Source organism: Leuresthes tenuis, unplaced genomic scaffold (assembly GCF_036924035.1).
Source record: "Leuresthes tenuis unplaced genomic scaffold, fLeuTen1.0.hap1 SCAF_15, whole genome shotgun sequence".
Lineage (NCBI taxonomy): Eukaryota > Metazoa > Chordata > Actinopteri > Atheriniformes > Atherinopsidae > Leuresthes > Leuresthes tenuis.
In genome coordinates this window covers 6289854-6315546 of record NW_027325369.1, presented here as the reverse complement: position 1 = coordinate 6315546, position 25693 = coordinate 6289854, and the positions used below count along the sequence as shown (strand labels likewise).

Sequence of the window (25693 nt, the reverse complement as noted above, 5' to 3'; positions counted from 1 at the left end):
GCAACACTGTGAAGAGCAGAAAGCTTGTGAAAGCAACAGAAAAAGAAGGAACAACAAGGACAGCTTTCTATAGAGATCCCAACAACTTTGTCAAGAATCTCTTTGGCAGTACCCATAAAGGACTCTGGAGCAGTACCTGAGAGAGACGTTTCCTGACAGGCAGAGATGCACACCAAATATTAAATCTGATGGTGACTACAGTGCGGAGGAGCTTATCACTGTTTTTGATAGCACTTTATGAACCTTGGTTGAACAACAACACTCGCTCTCTCAGACGTGCCTGCAGACAAAAATGGAAGAAATGCAGACTCCACGTCTCCTTTGAAATTCTACAGGACTTACTGTTTAATTATCAAAGAGCTGTGAAGAATGCAAAAATAGAGTTTTTATCCAATCTCATAGCTAATAATAGTCATAGGCTTCAGGATATTTTTAATGTTTTTAACACTCTCATCAATCCTTGTGTCTTAGATTGGGTGGTACCATCAAATACGCTGTATGAGAACTTTCTGAATGTTATTATAGACAAAGTTTCTCGTCTTAGAATGTCACTTACTCCTGGTATCACAGATCCCTCTGCCTCTGCTCTGTGTCCAGCTGTTTTCCTGCGGTTTGAGCTCAGTTGCTTGTACTTATCTATCAGACAAAGTCCCTGCTAACTGCCTCCTAGACAGTATCTCTGTTCTTTTATTTAAAGAAGTTTTTGACACTATTGGGTCTGGTATTGTAACTCTGGTGACTACATTAGATCAGGTGTTTTTCCAGCTGCTTTTAAACATGCTATTGTGCAACCTCAGAGTTGTACAATAGAATTTGGACCCCTCTGATCTCTCCAATTTTCTTGCTGTTTCTAAACTCCAGGTGTTTGGAGAGAGTTGTTTTAATCAAATGCAAACTTTTTTAAATGAGTTTAGTATTCATGAAAAATTTCAGTCTGGTTTTAAGTCTCGTCACAGTTCAGAAACTGCCCTTTTAAGAGTTTATAATGATCTTCTCTGGAAGGACCATCTGATTGGACAATCAGAGCCCTCTGACCAGGGTATAAATATGCCACCCTTCCTGAGTCTGGTTCTGCCAGAGGTTTCTTCCTGTTAAAAGGGAGTCGTTCCTTTCCACAGTCGCCACACAGCCACACAATCTGTTGGTTTCCTTAGCTAGGATATTATTTTTTGAATTGGCTCTATATGAATTAATTGGATTATGATTACAATTAATTGAATTCCAATTGGCTTAAATTGGACTATATTATTTAAGTGCCTTGAGATGACAATTGTTGTAATCTGGCGCTATATAAATAAAATTGAATTGAATTCAAATAGGTCACGCAAATGATGATAGTGCCAGCCCATTTCAGTTTTTTACTGCTTGATGTGTGTTTTTCTTTCTAATTTCACTTGAACAATTTGGAGTATTTTGTGTAGGTTCATTACAGAGAATGTCAAAACAATCCCACTGAAAATTACAAGTAGCAAAGTAACAAAAATGGGAAAATAAGCCAAGCCAAATACTTTTTCAAATAAATGTAACTGACTTCATTTGGTATTTTTAATTGTAAATCTAATCTGAGCTTGTATCTGGATGAGAGGATGATCATAATGTCTTCCTACATGTTTCAGATCATTTCAGTGAAATGGGATCCAAGGGTATGAGAACTGCACAGTTGTTTGGAGACACAGTCATAATAGACTCCTACACAAATAACTAGTTTGCGTTTGCAAAGCATTGGTAGTAAACTTGCTTTTTTAACAGGAAAATTCAATTTTCATCAGACATGAGTGTGTTTCAGAGAGTGAGAAAACCACTTTAAACCTTAGTTTAGTTGAAAAACATTCAAGTTAATGTGTGATAAGATTGCCTTTCCAACATTAACTCGAATGTACTATGGACAGAGGTCTAAATAGGCCACAACAGAATTGATAGAACCAATTAAAAAGATAATCAAAATTAAGACAAAGAAGTTCAACTTTTGCAAACAGAGATAGGATGGCTACAAAGAAATACAAAAAGCACCACAAAGAGACACAAACCAGCTAAAAAAGAAATGCAAGCAGACACAAAATGACTAAAGATGCAACTAACCACAAAATAATAAAAAACACTGAGATACAAACAAATCCGAGACACAAAAACCAGGGTCTGTGAAAAAAATGTGAAACAAAAATGTGAAAGGTTTCGGGGGGCTTTTACAAGTCATTGCTCAGTGTTTTGTTGTTGCATAATCCATTATGTCATGGTCTGTTGAAAAGGAAGATCCTGCAGAAGCCACAGACACAGTAAAATTGTTATTTTATATGTGGCTTAAGAAGCAGAGCTGGTGGTCCAATAATTGGAAGGTAGATAGTTTAGATACTTCGGTCCTCTAGATTGTATGGCAAAGGGTTCTTAGGTGAGAAATAGAAGCCAAATATCATGCTCTTTTTACATGTATGTAAACAATAAATTATCTGTATGCATTCTTATTGGGAGGTGAATATGGCTAACAGTGTAAACTGCTTTGAATGGTCAATATGACTAAAACAGCACTAAATGAATTCAGTATTTTTTTGTATGTCACACTGTGGGAGATGATCTTGCAATCTTTACAGACCATACTTAAAAGAAAAGTTTGAATCTGCTTTGGGGGGAATATTGCGTGTCTTTATGCTGATAAAAACAGTGGAGCCCTCTGCATCTTTGCACTTACTTAAATGTTAAATTGGGACCAATTATTCATTACTGTTCCATACTCCTTATGGTGCATATTTCTGTGGTGTTAATTAAGCCTGGTAAACATAGCAGATGCTCTGACAGAGCTCAGCTTGTGTATTAGGAGGAAATGTTGGGAAGCTAGGAAGCAGGCCAGAAAAGGTTAAAAACCCACTGAGATCTCTAAACATCCATTTTGGCTGTTTCACAGCAGTACAGCTAAATATTTAACACAGCCTAATGCACCACACTGAGAAACAGACCGTCAAATCATGTATCTCCTGTTTTATACATATTTTTATCTCATTTTTAAAGTATTTTATTTTTATTCTATCTATAGCCTAAATTATCTATCAACAACAGTTTTCAACATTGCCTGCTGCTGTTATTTTTATTACTTTTTATACTGTCGGAGCCATGCATCAAAACTTCACTCTGTATACTTGTAAATCTGAATGACAATAAAACCTGTCTATGTCTATGAACCTCTCACGTGGTCTTACTCACGTCCCTGGCCAAGGTGGAAAGTCAGAGGCCTAAATTTAGTCTCTAGTCTTTAGAATAACTTCCTACTAATTATCACTGTAACAATCAGGAGCAAGCAAAGTTTTAGGTTCCTGGGATTCAGTAACAAAGAACACGGTCATCAAACATTTCCATCCTGATCAAGAAAGCTCAGAAGAGACTGTTTTTCCAAAGACACTTTTTTGTTACAAAGTGGTGTTGTGAAGTACTTGTGATTAGTCAGTGTTTTACAGTACTAGATTTAGTAGGCAGCAGTTTGAGCGCTCTCAGTTTAGAAGATCACAAGGTTTCTAGATGGGCCAGCGAAGTTAAAAGCTACTCAGAACAAGATCATAAGAAGAGAGATTTTTTTGTAATCAGAAACAACTTAAAGTTTAAAATTTGTGGATTCTTGCATCGTATCACCTCTACATCAGACTGTTACACCAAATTAATTCACATGGTCCATATTGCCACATAGATGCACAAGTAAACACCCCTGCTGATGCAGAGCCTATGTTTTCAATTTCATGAAACCAATTCTCTACTACTAAAACTACTATATTTGCAAAGCTCCAAATATGGTACAAAACAATTGGCACAGTAAAACATCATCCTCTCACAATTTCTGTGCCTTTACTTTGACACTATATTTACATGTGCACAAACATTACCTCTTATTGTGAGACAGGGCTGTTATCAGAGTTGGTTTTCATGGTGTTAACAGACCTGGCCCACATTATTATTGTAATTTTAATTAGTTCTCTGTAAAGTGCTGTTGTCAATGATTTTATCCAGGTATGCTAAAACCTGCCCACTTAAAGGTGACAGGGCAAGTACACGCTGTGATACAGACTGGTGGTGGCGGTCTATGAAGAACTAACAGCAATTTTTTAATTAGATAAATCAGATCAATCTATCCCTGGGAGATTTGTTTATCCAAAGTGTGTAATGGAGCTCTTTTTATTGACCACAACGGCAATTTAGGCCTCTCGCTGGTCCCCTGACACATTATTGGCAATACAACAAAGACCTATACAGGATGAAACCCATTTACCACCACAGCTCTGTTATTCCCGCGTTCTCTTTGATGAGAATAGCACTGCACGTGGCGTTGACTTCACCACCACCAAAACCTTTTCTTTTTGATGTCCAAAGTTTGTGGTTGGAGGGCCATCAGGTGAAATGGTGCTGGTCGCTCAGAAAGGCAGTTTGATTTTTGAGCCTCTTCCCGTTTCCAGGGCCACTAATTAATTCTGAGATCGATACAGAGAGATGCAGCTAATCCTACCTCCAGATTTGCAGGCATTGATTGGCTCGTGGTGGTTCATTCCTTCTAACCCTGTCCTTTCTCACCACTTTTCTTTCCTTAAATGAGGCTTCAGTGTCATCCCACAGAACTAACTAATCATTGAATTTAGAGATTCAGAAACAGAAACTCTCTTTTGCTTCTTCCAACAACTTGTTGCTTGTTAGGACCTGTTTTGTTGCATTGAGAAATATATTTGTCAGGGTCAGTGGCCACCGATGCCTGATCCAAATGAACCATGCCAGCTTGCCTGCCAAATGTTAATTGGGCATAATTGAGGGTTAGTGAGGTGACAAAATTAGAATGATTATAGTCATCAGATTCCTGTGGAGAGTCCTTTGTCCTAACATGACCAGTGAGACACACGTAATGCAGATTCATTAATTCATTCATTCAAAAAGATATAACTGGAGGTTACTCAGCTCATGCTTGTACTGTATTCTAACAGTAATTCACTTAAAAAACAATACATGCCTTTGATGTTATTTTCCCCCATAAGGCTTTGTGGAAGTTAAGTTCCTACATCAAGTCCAAATGCACCTGCTCTTTAATGTGAGGTGCTCCTCTGCTGTACAACCACAATCTGTTTAATGGACCTGAACATTATTTACCCAGATCACAATGGTCATTTTGTGAGTGTGTTGAGTTAAAAATAAAACTCCATCTATACTACCATCACAGAAAAACACCAACAGAACGTATTCACCAAAAAAGTGCTCACCAGCTTTTTAAAATGCATTATAAACCAGGTATGGGGTAAAAAATAGTCGGAAGCTGCTGTTATTTCATTACTTTTAGGAACCTCATGCACATTACAAGTGGTAATTTAATTTAGAATAAACTAGAATACTAAATACAAATATTACCAATAACAATGATCGAGATAATGATAATAATCCTCATACTAGTCCATAAAGCCCTTATCGGTTTGGACCCCAAGTATATCTCTGACTTGCTCACTGTGTATGACCCAGTAAGGTCTCTCAGGTTATCAGATGCAGGTCTGTTAGATGTTACCAGAATTAAATCCAAATCTGCAGAGGGTGCTTTTAATTACTTTGGTCCAGATCTCAGGGAGAAACTCCCTGCTGATCTAGGGTCCATTACAACTGTGTCTACATTAATAAAATAACTCAAAATATTTCTGTTCTCAAAAGCCTTTAATTTGTAACTGCATGTGTGTGTTTATGGGAACTTGTGTGTATGTGAACTTGTATTGCATTTTCCTATGTAACTTTGTTGAGTATTGTTCTCTCATACTAATTTTACAACAGTGGTCACAGTGGGTTATGGTGTACTGGATTCCTATATTTCATATGCGTTCCTATCATATAATTCACCCCATTAACACACACATACTCTTCTTTTTGGTTCTGTCTACTAGAAATTGTGTCCATGTAATGCTAGTTCACCACTTTGCCATTTAGCATATTCAGCTAACAATCACACACGTAATCTGGAGTATGTTACATGTCAGTCAAAAATAGATGAGGTAACAAATTAGTTACATGTTATATAAATGTCGGTTCTAGAAGACGAAGCCATATGTATACTATGTGTAGGTATGCAGAGACACAAAATGCTATTAATCAGTTGTTTTAAGGTTACAGTAGCTTAAATAAAGTTTTTTTAGTTGACAATTACCCTTTTTTGCTGTTTTCCCATCTGAAGAATCAGGCTTTAGATTAAGAGTGATCAAATTATTTATTTATTTACAATTATTTAGGACACAACCATATTTACAATATCTTGCCTTATAAGGTCATAGAAAATGACATCCCACTCCTTAAGCTTAGTTTATGCCCACCAGTGACAATCTTGCAAATAATAGTGCGTGTTAAAAGTGATTTGATGCATGTAATGCGTTTTAGTGATGCCCAGCCCATTTGCAAAATAGAGCAGCGCTACACACAAGTCTGTGAGCAGGTCCATCTCTACAGGCATCTCTGTAACCTGTGAATGTGGGAGCATGGGGATTCCAAGGTGGCATATAAGTGGTGGAGGGAGATCCTACAAACATTTTGAAAATTTAAAGGAGAACAATTATACCCCTTTTCCACCAGTTCACACAGGTCCCAGGCATCTTAATGACATGTCTGTGAAATTATTTGGTCAAATTCCTCACAGATCAAAAACAGTTGCCCTCTCAGTACACTCTCTGTAGCACTCATTTTCATGCCGTGGATGCGGCTGCTAATGCTCACTCAGCCCCTCGGTTCGGCATTAGGCTGCTATGTCGAGCACGAGCACTGGTCATGGCTGCACACACATCATTGCAACCATGGCCAACTCAAACCATGTTTGAGCCAGAATCAGACCCTGAGAATGTATATACTCCAATATAACACAACCTGCTGTATGAATAATTTATTTTAGCATCGTTTGTACTTGCAAGAACTAGCGGTTAGCATTAGCTCGTGGTAATTCAATTCAATTCAATTCAGTTTTATTTATATAGCTCCAAATTACAACGAATGTCATCTCAAGACACTGAAATAATATAGTCCATTTCAAGCCAATTGGAATTCAATTCACTGTAATCATAAGCCAATGAAATCCAACTAGTTAATTAAGAGCCGATTAAAAAACAATATGCTAGCTAAGGAAACCAACAGATTGCACCGAAACTTGTCTTCAGTCCAATCTCCTGTCCTGAGCATGGGTGAGGCGACTGTGGAAAGGAACGACTTCCTTTTAACAGGAAGAAACCTCTGGCAGAACCAGACTCAGGAAGGCTGGCCATCTGCCTCGACCAGCTGGGGTTTGAGAAGACAGAAAAGAGGGGGAAATAACACCATAACACCATTGAAAGGATACCTGTTGGAACAGGGAAACACAAGTTAATAACCACAATAATGTCACATGTACATAATATCATTTGAGAATTTAAACAGGTGGAAAAAGAGAGCAAAGTGAGAAAAGGTGTGATAGATGAGGTCCCCCAGCAGTCTAAGCCTATAGCAGCTTAACTATGGGATGTTTCAGGATCACATGAGCTATCCCTAACTATAAGCTTTATCAAAAAGGAAAGTTTTAAGCCTAATCTTAAAAGTGGAAAGGGTGTCTACTTCCCGGACATTTACTGGCAGCTTATTCCACAAGAGAGGGGCCTGATAACTGAAGGCTCTACCTCCCATTCTACTTTTAGAAACTCTGGGAACAACAAGTAAACCTGCAGTTTGGGAGTGAAGTGCTCTGTTAGGAAAATATCTTAAAATGAGATCTTTAAGATATGATGGAGCTCGGTCATTAAGAGCTTTATATGTGAGGGGAAGAATCTTAAATTCTATTCTGAATTTAATAGGGAGCCAATTAAGACAAGCTAAAACTGGACAAACATGATCTCTCCTGTTAGTTCTCATCAGAACTCTGGCTGCAGCATTTTGGATCAGCTGGAGGCTTTTCAGAGAATTTGTGGGACAGTCCAATAATAAAGAATTACAGTAGTCCAATCTTGAAGTAACAAATGCATGGACTAATTTCTCTGCATCACCCTGATACAGGATGTTCCTGATTTTAGCAATATTACGAAGGTGAAGGCAGTCCTAGAAACCAGTTTTATATGTGCCTCAAATGATAAATTCTGGTCAAGAATAATTCCAAGGTTCCTCACTGTATAACTAGAAGCCAAGGAAATACCTGGATAACAACTTAAGTTTTGTCTGAATTTAGAAGCAGACAGTTCTGAGTCATCCAGGTCTTTATGTCTTTAAGACATGCTTGTAGTCTGACCAACCTATTGGTTTCTTCTGGTTTCATAGATAAGTACAGCTGAGTATCATCAGCATAGCAGTGAAAATTTATGCCATGCCGTCTAATAATGTTACCTAATGGAAGCATATATAAAGTAAAAAGATTCGGTCCAAACACAGAACCCTGAAGAACTCCATGACTTACTCTGGTGTGTGAAGAATATTCTTCATTTACAAGAACAAACTGGAATCTATCAGATAAATATGACTTAAACCAGAATAATGCAGTTCCTTTAATCCCAATAACATGTTCAAGTCTCTGTAACAGAATGCTGTGATCGATCGTATCAAATGCAGCACTGAGATCCAACAGGACAAGCACAGAAACAAGTCCGCTATCAGATGCTAAGAGGAGATCACAAAGAAAAGAAACACAAAGCACACTTACATCGTCTGTCCTTTCCCCACAGATGGTCAGTATCGATCCCTCTTTTAGGAAGAGTTTTGCTGCCAGTCCTGCATTGTACTGACCCAAATTGTGGAAGCAGTCCATGTCAAAATGTTTGGCACACACAGTTAGGTTTATGCCGATCATGGCCGGAACTTCGCCATCAACTTTATCCACTCCCATCGTAGGTCCTCTGAGACTCGGGTCTTATGCAGGGTCTTGTGCTGGTCACTGTAGCCAACAACAGAGCAACTTACATGCTTAGCGCTCAAATTCACCATGCTGCCAACCGTTTTTCTTCGCTGCGATGAATGAAATAGAGGCGCCTCACCTGAGCTTTGCTGGTTTATAACCTGTAGGACGTGTTGGGTGGAGACTGGGTGTTGGCCACTGCTGAAGTTCAGATTCGCTACGTAGGAAGGGGAGCGGAATCTGAGCGCATCGCCCAGACTAGAGGGACAAGCCAGTGAGAAGTGGCCACAGCAGCACACTGGAAATGGATGCAGTTGTTGTTTTTAACACTTGTGGGGGGTGGGGGGTGGGATGATGTACGCAACCAGAATTCAAATATATTAGTGTATAAGAGCTGGAAAAGTGATTTTTGCATAATATGTCCCCTTTAAAACTTCTGGGGAAAATGACATTATGTTGAAATGTTGTAGGCTTACTTCTTGTATCTCTGCTATTGCTGCTCCTACTAAGGTATTCTTCTCTGCTGCAACACTATTATTTTGGAGGGATGGAGTGAAACATATACAATCCACAAAGCAATTTCATCACACGGGATCTCTCAGTATGTACACCTCCTCTTCTGTACTTGAGTCTACTGATTGACACACTTCAGATGACACAACACTGGGAAATCTGTCTGCACTCTGTGTTAGTGTTCAAAGCCCTGAAGCAAAGATTCGATCCTTTCAAAAATAATGATCTGAATAGTTTTACTTGTCAGTGGGCTTCATACAGAGTGCAGTAAACTGAAAACCACTCGCTAGCTTGTAAAAAAAAGGGGCTTGATTGTAAAAGTATTGATTTTCAGCTGAGTGATAGATAATAGAATGCTGTAAATCAATAGGCTACTCATGCAACTATTCCCCTTACCTGGAACCCTTAGCTATGCCTCCGCCCTGATCACTTACAAGTTAACAGGTAACAAGTTAATTCCGCAAATGACTGAATCATTTCCAACAGCATTTTGGTGAAGTAAAATTTTACATACGATGAAGATGAATATTACCCCGAGAGCTCAACCTCTTACAGCAGACAACAGCCTTCAGATCTGTGCTGTCGCATATGTTTGATGCTCTATGATGCACGTGGTCCAATTAAAGACATCCCATGGGGGCGTTTGGCACCAAGTACATATATTGACAACACACATACAGACACAAACAGTCCTGTAATATCTAAGAATATTTCAAAAGGCTCTTTGACAGATGGTGTCAGTGGGCAGATGATGGTACGAGACGAGAGATTTGTAAATATAACTGAGATTCAATGTAACACTAACACATGTTATCATAACCCTATAATATACATATTTATGATTTATTATGGCTCAGCTGCATGCTCACTGGAGTCCTCATGTATAAGTTCTCTTTTCTTTGATTTATCACCATATTGATCTTATCACTGTTTACATCAGTGTTGAAAACGAAAACACAACATTCTCAATTCCTCTTCTAGGTTGTCATCCTAATTTTTTTTCTGGCTCACGCTTTTCTGGCCTTGTTGACCAGTCGTATTCGCCCATTTCAGACACACATACACACACACACACGCACACACACACACATTTTTATTCCTTTTTGTTATAGTACATTCCCAGCCCTCACCATCACAGCTAAACACCTCCCTTTAAGACTTAATGAGTACAAAAAAACAGGTTCATACAGCACATCTTACTGGGTAATACCAAGTTTCCAAAACTTTTATACTTTATATTGAATGTCTTAAATCTGAGTTCTGATTCTCTGAAGGGTTGACCAGGAAAATCTAAGGGCTCACCACATTATTCAAAGGGACATGAAATAAAACCTGTGTATGTATTCCTGTTCTCTATAAAGCTTTCAAAACCCAATAACTGATATGTATGTATGTATATATATGCATGCAATCCTTACTTACCTTCAAGTAGAACACATTCTCCCAATCAATCACTCAAATAATCTGAGGATTCTCAGCGCAGCTTCCAGTGCTGAGATAACCAGTGAGGTGTGTTGGAGTCTGGCCCCACAAACAAGATGTCATGGATGCAGCATCGGTCCGTGCTCCTGTTGGTACCTTCATCTCCCAGAGGCGCTGTTAACCCTCAGTGCTGCTCCCTGAGACAACCCATATATTGTCACTTTGGTGAGCTGATCGATGCATTGTGTCTGATGGATGAACTTTTATCTCAACTTTTACTGAATTAATTTTTTTTCAAAATGCTTTCTTTGTGACAGAATGTTGGTGGAATTAGGATGTTGTAACCCAACTAAGGCACCTTACTAATCATTCACAGGGTCACGAGACCTATTTATAACATCTTGATAAATAATCTTGACAAACAGAGCCGTGGATTAGTCAGCTGCTCTAGCGAGTGACTGAAAAATAGTCTTCAGTTATATTTATTTTAGATGATCAGTCATTTAAATCAGACTTTAAACAAATTAAGATTTGTTAATTCCAGTTACGATTTGGTCTTTTGTCTTGGATTTTTTTAAAGTCCTCATCCAGTATTATGGGCAAGTAGCTACACTCCAAATCAAATCAAATCAAATTTTATTTATATTGCACCTTTCATGCTTTAAAAGCAACACAAAGTGCCTCACAGAGGCTAAAAACAACAATGATAAAACATACCAACCCTCCCACCCCCATAAATATCCAGATACTGGATCTGCAGATCTGGATACTGCATCCATGACATCTTGTTTGTGGGGCCAGACTCCAACACACCTCACTGGTTATCTCAGCACTGGAAGCTGCGCTGAGAATCCTCAGATTATTTGAGTGATACTGGATATTTATACTCCTGCAGTTTCTTTTCAGTTTCTTTGTTTCCTCATTTCTCCATTGCGGTGTAGGTTTTGTCTTAATTGTTTTTGTTAAAAGAGGAGCCACTGAGTCCAGCGTTGACTTAAGATTTCTGTTAAAATTGTCAACCATAAAATCACAAGGTGCTGGTAAAATCTCTGCAGGAGTGCTCTGTAAAATCTGGATAAAATTTTCCGTTAATATAGCTTACAGAATACATCGATTAATGGTAAAAAAAACGATTTATAATGACTGAAATCCATATAAATGGCAGTTTTTTTTCTATGTACATACACTAATGTTCTCGTGCTCTCAATTAGACACTGCTTGAAGATGCATCACTTGTGCTGTGATGAATTCCAAGCATCACTATATCGAGGACGGAGCTCCCAGCAGAAGCCACGCATGCGTCCTTGCGCTCCAGGCAGGCAGCGGGTTGCAGCACGCTGGTTTGGCTCAGTGCGCTCCGAGCAGCCCGAGCGCACGGTTACAATGCACTTCACCATCGGTCAGACTGAGAGTCAGCATCAGTACCGACCTCCGAACAGCAGACACACCGCCACCTATAGCAGCTCCAGTCGCTCGCCCGCAGCAGGATGCCCGGGGGAAAGAGAGGGCTTGTGGCACCACAAAATACTTTTTTGGAGAATATCGTCCGGCGTTCAAGTGGTGAGTCGGCGCTCTGAAGCGAAGCTTGTTTTGGGTTTGGTTCCAACAGATGACAATTGGGCTTGGACTTAGCTGGGATGGCCTACAGTTTGTTTTTGTCATTGCAACCAGGAAGGTTTGAAGCACAGCCGACATAAACTGACTTTTAAAACATATTTATTCGGAGTTTACCGCCCACTTAAGGCTAATTGAAAGTTTACAGGATTACACATGATAATGTCACGAATAGCGTTTAACTGATATAAGTCACGTACAAGAAACGGAAATTCCATAAGTAGGTGAATGAATGTGAGTTGAGAAGGAGAAGTGTTAGTATCAGTAGTCTGTTTTTATGATGCTTCCTGTGCCATCAGTCATTTTAGGCTGTGTTTTGTTCACCGCTGCATTGACCTTTCTGCAGTCACCGAAAAATGTAACTTTGCACCCTTTGAAATGGTTATCAAGATCAAAATGAAAGTGTTACCGAGAGAACACAGCGGATTCAAAGTTTATTTTTGCCATTGACGCTCATTGAAGTAAATAAACACTGACAGTTGCTCAACTAAAAAAAAGCTGGGACCATCTGATCATTAATTGACTATTAACTTAATCTCTCTCTTTTTTATTATTTTCATTATTATAAAGCAATTGATTTGGTCTTTAGGGGGAAGCTCCGACTGAAATAATTAAACAGGCGTTAGTTTCCTCTAGTATTATGTAATACCGCAGAGTTCCTCTGTGTATGTGATATGGAATGAGCAATGAGGGGTAGCCAAAATAATGACAGACTGCTTACTTTTGTCATAATCTTAATTTGTTGAGCATTACTGTGATTCGACATTATTATTGTCTGTTTTTACTCTTCTTGTTGTTGCTGTGTTATAGAAATAATGATTTATTATTTGTGTATTGGTCTGCTCTGATCTATGGGACTGATTGCTTTTCTTGATCTTCCCAGAAAAGTCATTGTATTAATTGTCAGGAATGAAAGTTGTAGATATAGAGGTTCACACTTTGTGGAAGTTATGGCAGCTGAGTGGACTTAAGCTCAATTAGAATGTTCTAGAAAGTGTTTTCTATTTGCCTTTGGGATGTATTACCCTGAGAACTGTTGACTGTAGGCGTCCAGCTCCAGTTTCATACACATTTCTTGCAATTGGTGTATATCCCAGATGTTTCTCTAATCAGTTTGAGAATTTGCATATGAAATTCGATGGACTGATATGATGACGATCATTGTGCTCAAGGACCGCTCTGTTGTCTGTCAGATGCCACAGCCCTCAGGGGAAGTCAAAATGAATACATATAGCGACATCTAAGGCATTGTTAGGCTCTTTAAACACTGTGGGCTAAGCCCAATCTTGAAATCCTTTGATTTTCATTCAACAGTTGCGTCGTTGTAAAGGTCTTTTAAAGTAAATTGTAGATAAGATGTGCTACCAGTCATTTGCATAGGCTGGCTTTAGTTATAATAGCTAGTAATAATAATAGCTGTGCCTTGGAAATAAATGTTTTCAGAAATGTTTTTTCTTGTTACAGAAACGTTTCAGAATAACTGGACCAGTCTCAGTTAGATAAAAATCCCTCATCTTCACCAACCCGAGCTTGCAAATAAGGCAGCCTCTGCGGGCTTACCTTAAAGTCTGCAACATGACCCAGCCACCACTCAGTTCCAGCAATGTCCAGCCTGGTGCGCATGCACTTTCTCACCCTGTAGTGGTTTGCAAAATATGTGTGTGCCAGGCCTAGACAGTCTGTGGCTCCAAATAGTTTGAAGCAGATGGCGCTTCAATGATTTACAGAGAAACAGAAACAACGTCTCCAGTCAGAAATGACCAAGTAGGTTATTTGTTCCTATCTCTTAATATGAGCCATAGGAATGTCCACCTTTATACTTCCCCTACAAACAGCAAGGAAGACGGAAATAGGGTATTACATACAGGGGCTTTTTTTTGTTGGCTTTGACATATTACATTGACACTTTCTAATTCCCCACTTGGTTTAGACGATAACATCACCTGCTTTGGTGTTAGAAGTGTGAACTACTTGGTTACCATAAAAAAAAAAACACATAATGATTTGGACAAAACAAATAAACGAAAACATTCTGGTTATACTCCATTTTGGCATCACGGTTGACGCTTCATGTGCACTTCCAATCATGACCACTAGAAGTCACATATTCTGTCTAGCTTTTGGGGGCAATTATAGAGAGGACATTCTCCCAGCTTGTGTTTTTGAGCAGACATATTTCTTTAATTATTTTCTCTGTTTTCTGTAAGATCCGTTGCTGCAACCCGTGTTCTACCCAACAGTAGAATACATGATGTCGACTTGGATATTATGGAAAGTGCTTTGTCTTAATTACAAAGGGAGTCATGTAGAGAAAACTGAATGTCATCTGTCTCATTTAGAGATTAAAACAAATATATTACGAGGTAATACAAGATGGGTAGTCTTACATGACAGACAATATATCACATAGATATGAAGACTACCCTGTGTAAGAAAATAAGTATATATAGTCTGCTGGAAAATATATTTATATTTTTATTTTATATTTGATTTATACATAAGTGGCTAGAACATTTGCAGGAACACTATTTTTTGCCAGCTATCTTCCAAGTGGCTCTTTCATTGTGTTGTAAATTCTATTCTAAAGGGGTCTTATGTAGCAGAATCTTGACAATTGTATCAGAGGGTTCAACACTTGATTAGTCTCTTTATTGGGTTTCAGTAGTCTTTGCACACTTTACATGAGGGTGTTTCTTCAGGCTGTTGGTATAGGGCTTCAGGCAGTCATATGTGGGACCTTGGTTCAGCAGAATAAGTGGGGAGGAAAAAAGGTATGACCCTCATAGCTTTAAAAGTGCACTGCTGTTTGAATAAGAGTCTGAATAAGAGAAGTGAGCTGTCACAATGTGACTCACACAGAAGCTTTTTGGTTGAGATTAGGTTGAGTATTTGGGGGAAGGTGTGATGTATAACCATTCAGATCAAAGCTTTTTTGCATGTGGTGCAATCTCAAGTTATATTTTCAGAAAATTTTTAACTTAATGCAAAACTGTTGCAGGATATAAACATTGTTTGACTCTATGGAACATTGACACGAGAAGGTGATGATTAACTTGTCTCATCTCAAGGTTGTCTATTGTTAAGTCTTGTTGGATTGTTATTGTAATGATTGGTGTACATTTAACCCTCATTTACCACCCTGGAAACTACATTCACAATACTATTATTTACTTATTTTCAATTTAAATTAGATTTAATTAAACATTATTTTGAGATGTACCAGGGACAAAAATAAGTCCAGTCTGTGGTTTGTGCTTTTTTACTTGTTAAGCCATCTTTTTTTTTAAGGAAATTTTCAGGATTTGTATTTTGGTGCATTGTTGGTATTAATTGGCAAATTGGCAATTGGGCTCATACGAAGCATAAATGCCATGACTGTCCATTTCTAAATAGCTGCAATGTTATAAACAATGGGTTTTCAGTCATGGTAAAGTAAAAATGCTTGTATTTTCAACTGACAGGCTCAGATTGTTATCATACATTTCTTAGCACATTGTGGATAGGATGCCTGCAGAGAAATACCTTTTTGTTTTTCACCTTGAGAGTTACAAGAGTTTTATCCTTTTGGTTAAAATATCTGCTGCAAACACAATATGTTGTAAGATGCAGTAGACAGACAGGAGTGATTGCATATTTTTGTAGCAAAACTAGCCACAGTGAGTGAATCCAGTTGCACAGTTTGTAAAAACTTGTTGGATGAACTTTTGTTGGATGTGTCAAAATACATTTGGTATTGATGTCAACACAAAAAGCAGTCATAAAGTAGCCTCATCCATAATTCTCAAGGTGCTGTAAGCATAACAGCAATTTTCACTGCATAATCTTCTCATCATGTCCTGTCTTTAACTGTGATGAGTCCAGTCTCTGTTGTTCATGTATGCAAATTATTTTTTTTTGTGGAGAGAAGGGTATGTAGGCAATGCAGAATCATTGCAAGATGTTAACGCAAGTGACATTCAACTCTTCGTTGTAAATGCTCCATATCCTAATTCCTTCCTGTTTTCTGGGATATTGCTACTTGTTGTTAAATAAGTTCACATTAACTTGAATAAATGTATTGTTTAGTTCACATAAATTTAAATGAACTATTTGAAATTGTAAATGGACTGTACTTGACTGTACTATAGGGCTTTTTAGTCAATCTGACCACTCAAAGTGCTTTCACACTACGTGTCACAGTCACAGTCACCAATTGCATGCTACACAGTGCTCTTGGTTCTAATCATTCACATACATTGATGGGGTTGATAACTTAGGGTTCAGTGTCTTCGACACTTCAACATGTGGCCCTGAGAATCCTGGAGTTGAACCTTCCAAAGGGTAGCTCTTCCTCCTGAACTACAGTCGCCCCAAATTCTCAACTAAGTCTTACTGTAAGACTAAGTCTACTGGATAACTATCAAGTTCATCAGAACAGATGATTGAACATTGCTACATCCAATCAATGCTTTTAATCTTTGTGATAGAGTAAGGCTTGTTGCTTTTCGTACTGACATGTCATTTTAATGTGTTATGTACCTTCAGGATGTAACATTTTATCAAGTCATGCTCATTTAAATTATTTCTGAGACAATGCTGATTTCTTCAGTGAGACTCAAGTACAGGTACAGAGTACAAGTACAGAGTGCAGTACAGATCCTACAGAGTGCAGTACAGATCCCCTCCCTAGGGTTACTAGACTTTAGATAATAATCTTAATCTGAAAGTTGCAAATAGAATTGTTTTCCACATTGAATTACGCTGTTAAATTCCTGCTACATATAAAGAAAAATGTGTCCCAGGTTTAAAAATCCTGTAATTTTCCCTTAACCTTAGGCAGGATTCAATGTCACTACATTGGAAATTTAAAAGACAAATAGAATTGTACTTCATCGAATTGAATGTCAATACATTAATCCCCAAAGGGAAATGAAATTATTGCAGTATTAATGACAGCAAAAAGAAGTTTACAAATTGTGGGAAGTACAGCAGAAAGAGGCGTGGTTGAAATCGCCAAAAATCAGCATAAGTGCGCTTTATTTGTTGTGTTAAAACAACAGAGAAAATTACATCACATTTGGAATCAGCGGTTAGCAAAGCGACCTCTTGACATAGAAAACATTGCTCAAATCTCACAGCCATCATTTCAACATATTAGGTACATAGACACTTAGTAAAATGTTCAGGTGACACCATCTGTTAATAAGCTCTGCAATTCCTCCTTTACTGATACCACTGTCTGCAGACTTAAGAGCTGTGTAGAGAGATCTCTGTCCATATTAACCGAGAGGCAGGTAGAAAGGTGTTGGAGCCCTGTGCACATTAGTACAATCATGTCTCTGTGAAACAGATAATACTGCATTCCTATTTCCAATTTTATTTGTCAGTGACCTCACATTCCCCATGATGATCAATGGTTTAAACTTCCCCCTGCTTCCTTTCCATTTGCCCTTGCCCTCTACGTCTCCTCTCCTAGACATGTGCCTTTGGGGTCTTATTCCAAGCATTACTTGGGCTATAGAATGCTCACCAGCTACCACCAAAGAGATGCATCATTACAGATTTGAAAAAAAGTACCAGAATTACTAGCAGAAGTCATTGCAGCAGCACAGGATTCAAACCAATACAGATAATGTGTTTGTTTTTGAAAAAGAAATTGATGTTTTCACTGAAAAAAATCAGTAGAAAATCTCCAGAAGATGCCAAAAAAAGGAGACAAAACATGTATAGAACTATTGCAACAGGGTGGTTCTGGTGGAACATTGTTGAAGTGAAATAAATCTCTGCTATGTTCACAACAACATATTTTAAATTTGCCACTGGAATTGCTTATGTATTATAACAGAAAAAACAACATCTGGGTATATTAATTAAAAGCATATCAGAATCAGCTAAGCAGGGTTGGTTCAACCTTTGTATATCTAACTATATGACTTTATTGAAGTCAAGACTGACACATGTTTATTTGGACTCAATATGATAAACCTATTATAATGAATATTTTCTCTATTAATAACCATATTCTGAAAAATGTCAGAGAATGGATTGAGTCGTGTAGTGGTTAGAATTGCTTGCATTGTGCAACTAAAAATTCTAAGTTCTCACAACAACTGAAAATGTAATTATCAGTAAATGTAATTCTTTTTTTAGATAGTTGTCAAAGTAGTTTGTTATTCACTGGTTGCCTGTCAACCAGTCTCCTATTGTGGCCAGAGCATTGTAACACAATAGATCTGTAATTTTGTGCAAAGATTATAGCCCCACAGATGTCGCTTTATACCTCATTTTGAATAATTTTCTATTGAATACAGAATAGACTGAAGACAGCATTTTCCCTTGCATTAACCTGATTCTTGGCACTTTTTAAAATTATTTTAGAATTCGTTGTGATTCTTTGACCAACAGAAACAAAATTGCAGTAATTTTACTCATCATTTCTTAATTTCTGTTAATTTTTATTGTTCGTGAAACACTTTCTGAGAAAATCAATGAAATACACTCAGCTGTACTTTCTCCCTCTACTCTGTCACACCTTCATCCAGATAATTAGCACTATAAAAAGGTCACTGTCCACCCTTAGAATATACTTGCTTGCTCTGAAATGCATGCATGTCTGTCTTGTGTTTATGAGCTCAGAGTATAATTGGAGGTTTTTCGCCATCAGTATCTCATCTTCAAAATTGCATTATTAGAATGCTGTTTTTTTTGTTACCTTTTTATTAATTTATTGACCAGTACAATGTTTTTTGACAGAAAAACAATTAACTGTGATTTTCAATGTTTTAGCTGGCCCATTCTCACTCTGATAGTATCATGCAGTCAGATCTCCATGTAATAACAGCCATTTAGCCTTTAACATTGTTTTTTGACATAGTGATTAAACATAGTGCAGTGGTAAGCTGGATGCAACGTAATAAGAAGAACAACAATGAAGATTCATGTTTTTTAAGTCTTCTGCCTTTCAACCTCCTCTTTAAAGGTTTACTTTATGTACTTTAAAGGATCACTTTTTATCTATGTGTGTGACCATCGCTTCTGTTAGTTTTATCCTTGATCCTCTGAGATATATTTCCCACTGATGAGTGTTGTCAGCCTTATCTTAGGCGTTACTAGCACAAAGAACTTGTCACTGTTTATTGTAACCTGAAAACAGATCTGATTTTATTTTTTTATTAAGCTGATTCTGTTATGTTGTAGCCAAAAACTTCAATATAATTTTTTCCTACCAGAACTGCTGACCTGCACGTGTAATGGATATAAGAGGATATTTTTTATCCAACTGTCATCCAACTTAAATGAATCATTTATTCATAGTACTCAATATGTCTCCTAACAAGGCACTTAAGTATCGCTTCGACAAGCATCAGTAAAGAAATACGGCCGATAGAGCATTTTCACATCAAAACTTTTGTTTAAGAAGCTACATGCAAACACACCACATTACAACTAAACATTACTTTCTTGTTGGCTTTAGAAAATAAAATCACATGGGTATGTTTAGAAAGCATCAATGGTGAGTTATAACTCAATTGTACCATCATGGATACCCTTTTTGTTTTTTTTATTCTGCATATGCTGTAGCTCTCACAACCACCAGAGGTCACATATTCTTTGAACGCAATTATTGGCCGTATCTGCCTGCCTGAACAAATTACTCGTGGGCACATTTTGGTGAGGAGAACAGCCTCTACACTACATAGCTCTTTCTTTAACTTTTCAAAATATAAATGACTACCTAGTATATTCATACAGTTGTAATTTGTCTCCCAAATAAACAAGCTATCACCACGCAGAATATATCAAAATAATCATTTATAGTTGAGTGTGATTTGAAAGCGAGAGAGACAGAGTAACAACCTGCTGGTCTTGTTTTCCTCTTCTCTAATGTTGCTGTTGTGTGGCTCTCTGTATCAATTGCTCATGATAACTGCTGAGTAACTAATTGAGGTGTAAGAAGGGGGTGGGGTAGGGGGGTAACAAAGAGAAAAATGATTTCCCATCTCTTATAATAATTTCATTGCTGTGGGACATTGTGATGCTTTTTGGTACTTCGGAACTGCCCAATGTACACTTCATCAAAAAAAGAGCACTTCAGATGCAACCTGTTTCTCTAAAACTATTTAGAGGAAAAGGAACTTAGAGAACAAATTACTGCTTATATTTTGCAGTAGAATTACAGTATTTTGGGTTGAATATTGTTTGAAGTGCATAAAGTTTAGCTTAAGAATAGAAAAATCTTTTCCAAGATCACAGTGAAGTTGACTTACCTTTCTCTAAACATGTTTCTTTGAAAGCTTGTTATGCAAGGACATATCCCTTGAGTACTGTTGCATTGTTTTATAAACTAATTGTAACTCTAGGGTTACTTACTATTTTTTTAAATAGAGGGATCTGTTGCTATGCTAACTCAGTACAATTCTTGTCACTCGTAATATAATCATGCAAGCATTGACATGTAAGTCTAGAAAAAGCACAAATTCATGACCTCAGTTGAGCAGCAAAACAATCTAACCTCGAAAGCATTCTTACTAGAATTTTATGGAAGTTTCAGATACACACTTGAATTGTCAGATGAAGAATTGTGCTTAGCATTACAGCCTATATCTTTGGGCACAGTTGCTTTGTCTGTGGTGGTAGGATAGTCTCACCAACTAAATGTCACTTGAAAGGTAGCAAAAAGATATAAGAGCAGACACAAAGAGACTTAATAAAACAATATGGAATCTCAAAACAGCCCTTAAAGTTGTTTGAAGATATACAGCAAGGAAACTGGGGCTATGTTTTAAAGTAGGGTTAAACTACAAGGGGTTGAACCTCAGAATAACGTATCATCTTGGGGAGACTGGGAGAAGTGAATGTTGATAGAGCAAAAACAATGAACTGTCCCTACATTTGCTTAGAGTTTTGGCACTGTATGGTAGACAAAATATTAGCTTCTGGTCCTGGGGTTCATCGTTGACTGACTCTTGGTCAAGGCTCCCCAGATCAATACGATCAATCCAGCGGTTCTCTTGAGTCAGATGAGATGGGCAACAGAATTTAGGATTTCTATCTTCCTGATGGTCAAGAGTCCCTTTCCAACTTTTTGCATCCTCCCTGTTCTCCAGATGAAGCAGAAAGTCCCAAAGATGAAATGATGGTTGGAAACTGTTGATTTTTATCAACTATGTCAAATCTGCTGAACATAACTCTCCACAACTACCCGCTCTATGGTTGTTACCATGGCTAGGTTAGCAAGAAAGAGAACAATTGAAAGTACATACATGAAATGAACTTCTACCAAGATAATTACAGATTGACTTTATATCTCTTAATTTATTCCATTCATCCAATGCCTTGTGACTTTCCATAGCATCTGAAAGGAAAACAATCTAGTTAGAACTATGGAAAAGACTCCTCTCCGTGAAGTGGAGTCGCAAGAGATCTATGACCAGACAAGACTTTGTTTTCATAGTCCGGAATTGCTCTATTGGGAGTCTCTTTTGAGGAGTTAAAAGTACATTATTTTACACAATTTCTCAGCCCAAGATGGCGCCGATATGTGTGGCTTGCTGTCTGTGCCGGTCACTTTTATATATTTGCTGGTTCTGACCATTGGCACAAAACAGATTAAGTATCTGCTTGTGTATTATCGCTAAAAACTCTTGGATCTTTGACTTTCTGTAAAAAATCTAGCTGCATGTATCGGCTGTTGTTACAGACTTCGGGTCGAGGATGAGGAACGGCGAATATGAATAAAAATGTATAGAAATATAGGCAGTGCTTTCCTTTCTTCATTTCTAGCTTTGAAACGACTTTATTTGAGGTGGGTCGCTCTGACCCAGTGTGATATGCTGTCATCTACTGACTCACCAAATACAATGAGGACTTTATGAATTAATGTTCCAATTATTTTTAGCTGGAATCATGCCTGATTACGCCCGCATTCTAATTATTGTTTATTTTAATATCCATGTGTACTGTCCTGATCAGCCACTGGTGAAGGACTTTTTAAACCTAATTGACTCAATTTGGCGCTGTCTGGTCCCGCACACGAATATGGACATACATTTGATCTTGTTCTCTTAAATGGGTTGTCTGTGCTAAACCTGGAGATCATATGACCGTTTTTCGGTCAGTTTTTCATGTATTGCGGTTAAAGCCTGCACTCCTGCTCAGTGCTGTCGGATTTTTAACCCTTCCACTACTGGTCAGATCTCTGCTGCCTTTGACCTGTTCCGTGTCTTTGCTGACTCGATGTCTTCTGATATGGAGAGACTCGGTTCCTGGTTTCACTCCTCCTGGCAAACCACCCTGGGCTCTGTGGCCCCATTTAAAATCAAGCACCCTAAGGCTAAACCTTAGCCCTGGTTTAATGACAGAACTCGCGCTGTGCCGCAAAGCTGAAAGCAGGTGGAAGAAGGACAAGCTGCAGGTGTTACTTCAAATCTTAAAGGACTCCTGGCGTAATTACTAGAACACTCTTAAAAAAATGCAAAGAAATGGAACACTTGTTAAAGGTTATTTTCGTTCCAAATTAAAAAACCACTGATTCTGTTCTTAATGCCTCTCAGATCACCTGCTTGGAAGCCTCTTTTTTTATTGATAAGGTCACCACCACAGGGGCTCTCATCTCAGCTCCTGCTTCTGAACCCTCCCCTGTTCCTTTGTTCTGCTGATCAGTTTGAACTTGTGACTTTGTCAGTGTTAGAGTAGGTGGTTAGCCATATTAAGTCTTCAGGTTCCCCCAGTGATACTGTCTCTCCTATGTTTTTTAAAGAGATTTTTCCGAGCATAGGTCAGGTTACAAACACAGTAATGCAACCCCTAATTAAGAAACCTGGTCTCGATCACTCTGTGTTGGCCAATTTTAGGCCAACCAAGCCAATTCAAGCTGTCTTTTCTTTAAAAAAAACTTGCTCAGTTGAAGTCTTTTCTGGATGAGCACAATATCTTGGAGATTGTTCAACCAAGATTCAAAACCCTTCATAGCACAAAATCAGCTTTGTTAAGGGTCTTTAATGACATCCTCGTAGCATCGGATTATGGTTGACTATGTGATTCTTGTCTTGCTTGACCTAACTGCAACGTTTGATACAGTGGACCACTATCTGGCAGATAAAACCATTTGTGTAAATATTGCAGGTTCTGAATCCTCTTCCGCTCCCCTGTTATGTGGGGTTCCACAGGACTCAGTCTTAGAGCACCTGGTTATCTCACTTTATTTACTTCTCTGGGCTCTATTCTTAGAAAGCATGGTATCTCCTTCCATTGTAACACTGATGACAGTCAGATTTATGTACCACTAAACCACTAAACCACTAAGAAGGATCCATTTTCTCTTTGTATGCCTCAATGACATTAAAGGTTTTCTGGCCCTTAACCGTTTAAATTTTCTTAACAAAAAACTGAAGTGTTGGTTTTAGGTCCCAGTGGCTCCTGTGTGTTTGACAGGTCCCTTCATTGTCCACATTTAAAAGTCATCTTAAAGCCTACTTTTACTCATTGGCTTTTAACCCAGTATTAGAAAATGTCTTAATTTTTATTAATTATTTTTATTGTTGGACTTTTTGTCTTTTATTTCTGTTTTAGTTGTATTTTATTGTTTTATTATTTGTTTTTATGTTTTATGTTAATTTCATTCTTGATGTACCACACTTCGTTTCAGCTGTGATTGTGTGAAAGTGTTTTACAAATAAAGTTAGTATATGGCATATTATCAACATTCTGCCACCCATTTGGTAAATGGGCCCATCTCTTATTGCCCATTTTAGGTTTCCTTTATTTTGACTTACTCTTTGACTTGTAACAGGACGTTGGCCATCATAGTTTTTCTGACGCTCAACTACATTCCTGCTGAATGGACTGAATAACAATCTGCTGCAATTTTTTTTTTCTTTATGTCCTCGAAAGAATCGTCTGTAAGTAGTGTTGGGAGGACAAGCCATAGATCACTATTTGGCCTGAATTATTGTATATTATTTGTAGATTATTTGTTATAAATATGTCTATGTTCTCCAGTTTTACTCTTACTCATACTTTATATGAGGGCGAGGCCTAATAAAGCACCAGAAACTTAGATGATATACCCTGACTCTGGCTTACTGCTGAATTTTGTACCTATTCACTCACAAGGAGAGCTGTACAACAACCCAGCCAATTGTAGTTGGTTGATATAGCTTTGGCAAAGGGCTCTGCTGATACAAAGATTTACTTGAAAACATAGTCTCTGTGCAGTCTGTCTAGTTCTAAGGACTTTTGTCTTGCGGAGACTTTGAAGGAGGCACTTACGTTTAATATAGATACACTGTGCTTCTCTTTACTGAGGCTTCTTCCTAAATTATATCAGGCATCTCACTAATGAGCAGCATAGAGGTAGATGCGCACATAGGAAGTCCCTTGCACCCCAAATGTACTAAATTTTCGTTGCTTGTGTAGGGTACAGTTTAGCTGTTGTTTTTACATTCAGCTCATACATGAATATTTTTCTTTCATTCTTGAATATTTTAATTAGCTGTTGTCATATACTAAGAGACTGTTGTTGTAGGTCAGACACTGCTGAGCTGAGCTACTGACTCACTGTGGTAGGGTACAGTAGCTGTGTGTAGGCTTGTAACACCAGCAACAAGCCCTTAATGAGAAATATTTAAACTGTAGTTAAGGTTAATTGTGGTTCAACTACATTCTGCTTTACTATGAAATGTAAATTCAAGTTGAATACTACTTTAAAATGGATTATAGGACGGAATAAATGAGACATTAGGTAAAGGTTAAACAACATCAACTGCTACTTATAACAATGACCAGTTGTTGTGTCCACAAGAGGACATTGGCAATTTTGAACTTTTTTTTTCTATTTTTCCATTTTTTTTTTTCCTATTTTCATTTGTATATTTGATGCTATTGCTTGGGCTAATGTTCTTTCTTTCCTGCACATCAGAGACCAGTTTTCTCCTGGGAAATGCCCAGATCGTCGAGTGGCCTGTAGTGTACAGCAATGACGGATTCTGCAAGCTGTCTGGCTTCCACAGAGCTGAGGTCATGCAGAAGAGCAGCACATGCAGGTAAATGTTATAATCTCTCTATATTTTGCAGCATTAAATTATCTTTTATGTTAAACAAATGATTGAAAATCAGAGATATGCTGAAATATTGTGTTGAATTCAATCTTTACATTTTGATCCACATTCCTGCTTTTTATCCATTTCAATCATTCATTTGCTTCAGTGAAAATAAAATGAAAATAATAAAAATAATTCAATTAATTTAAAAGCATCTGTATTTTTCTAACTACACTAAACAAGCCATGACTTGTTGATGTTCAATCTAAAACACTGTGTATTCCAAAGTTATTGT

At 37.8% G+C, this 25693-nt stretch overlaps 1 protein-coding gene across 1 annotated transcript in view; it reads left to right on the top strand.

Moving 5' to 3' along the window:
* The first annotated feature begins 12186 nt into the window (after positions 1–12186).
* Positions 12187–25693, top strand: part of kcnh5b (potassium voltage-gated channel, subfamily H (eag-related), member 5b) — a 158130-nt gene continuing 144623 nt past the window's right edge. Inside the window, exons 1-2 of the mRNA XM_072364748.1 lie at positions 12187–12325; positions 25278–25401. Of these exons, the coding sequence (XP_072220849.1) occupies positions 12253–12325; positions 25278–25401 (197 nt within the window). The 5' untranslated portion in view covers positions 12187–12252. The remainder of the gene's footprint in view (positions 12326–25277; positions 25402–25693) is intronic.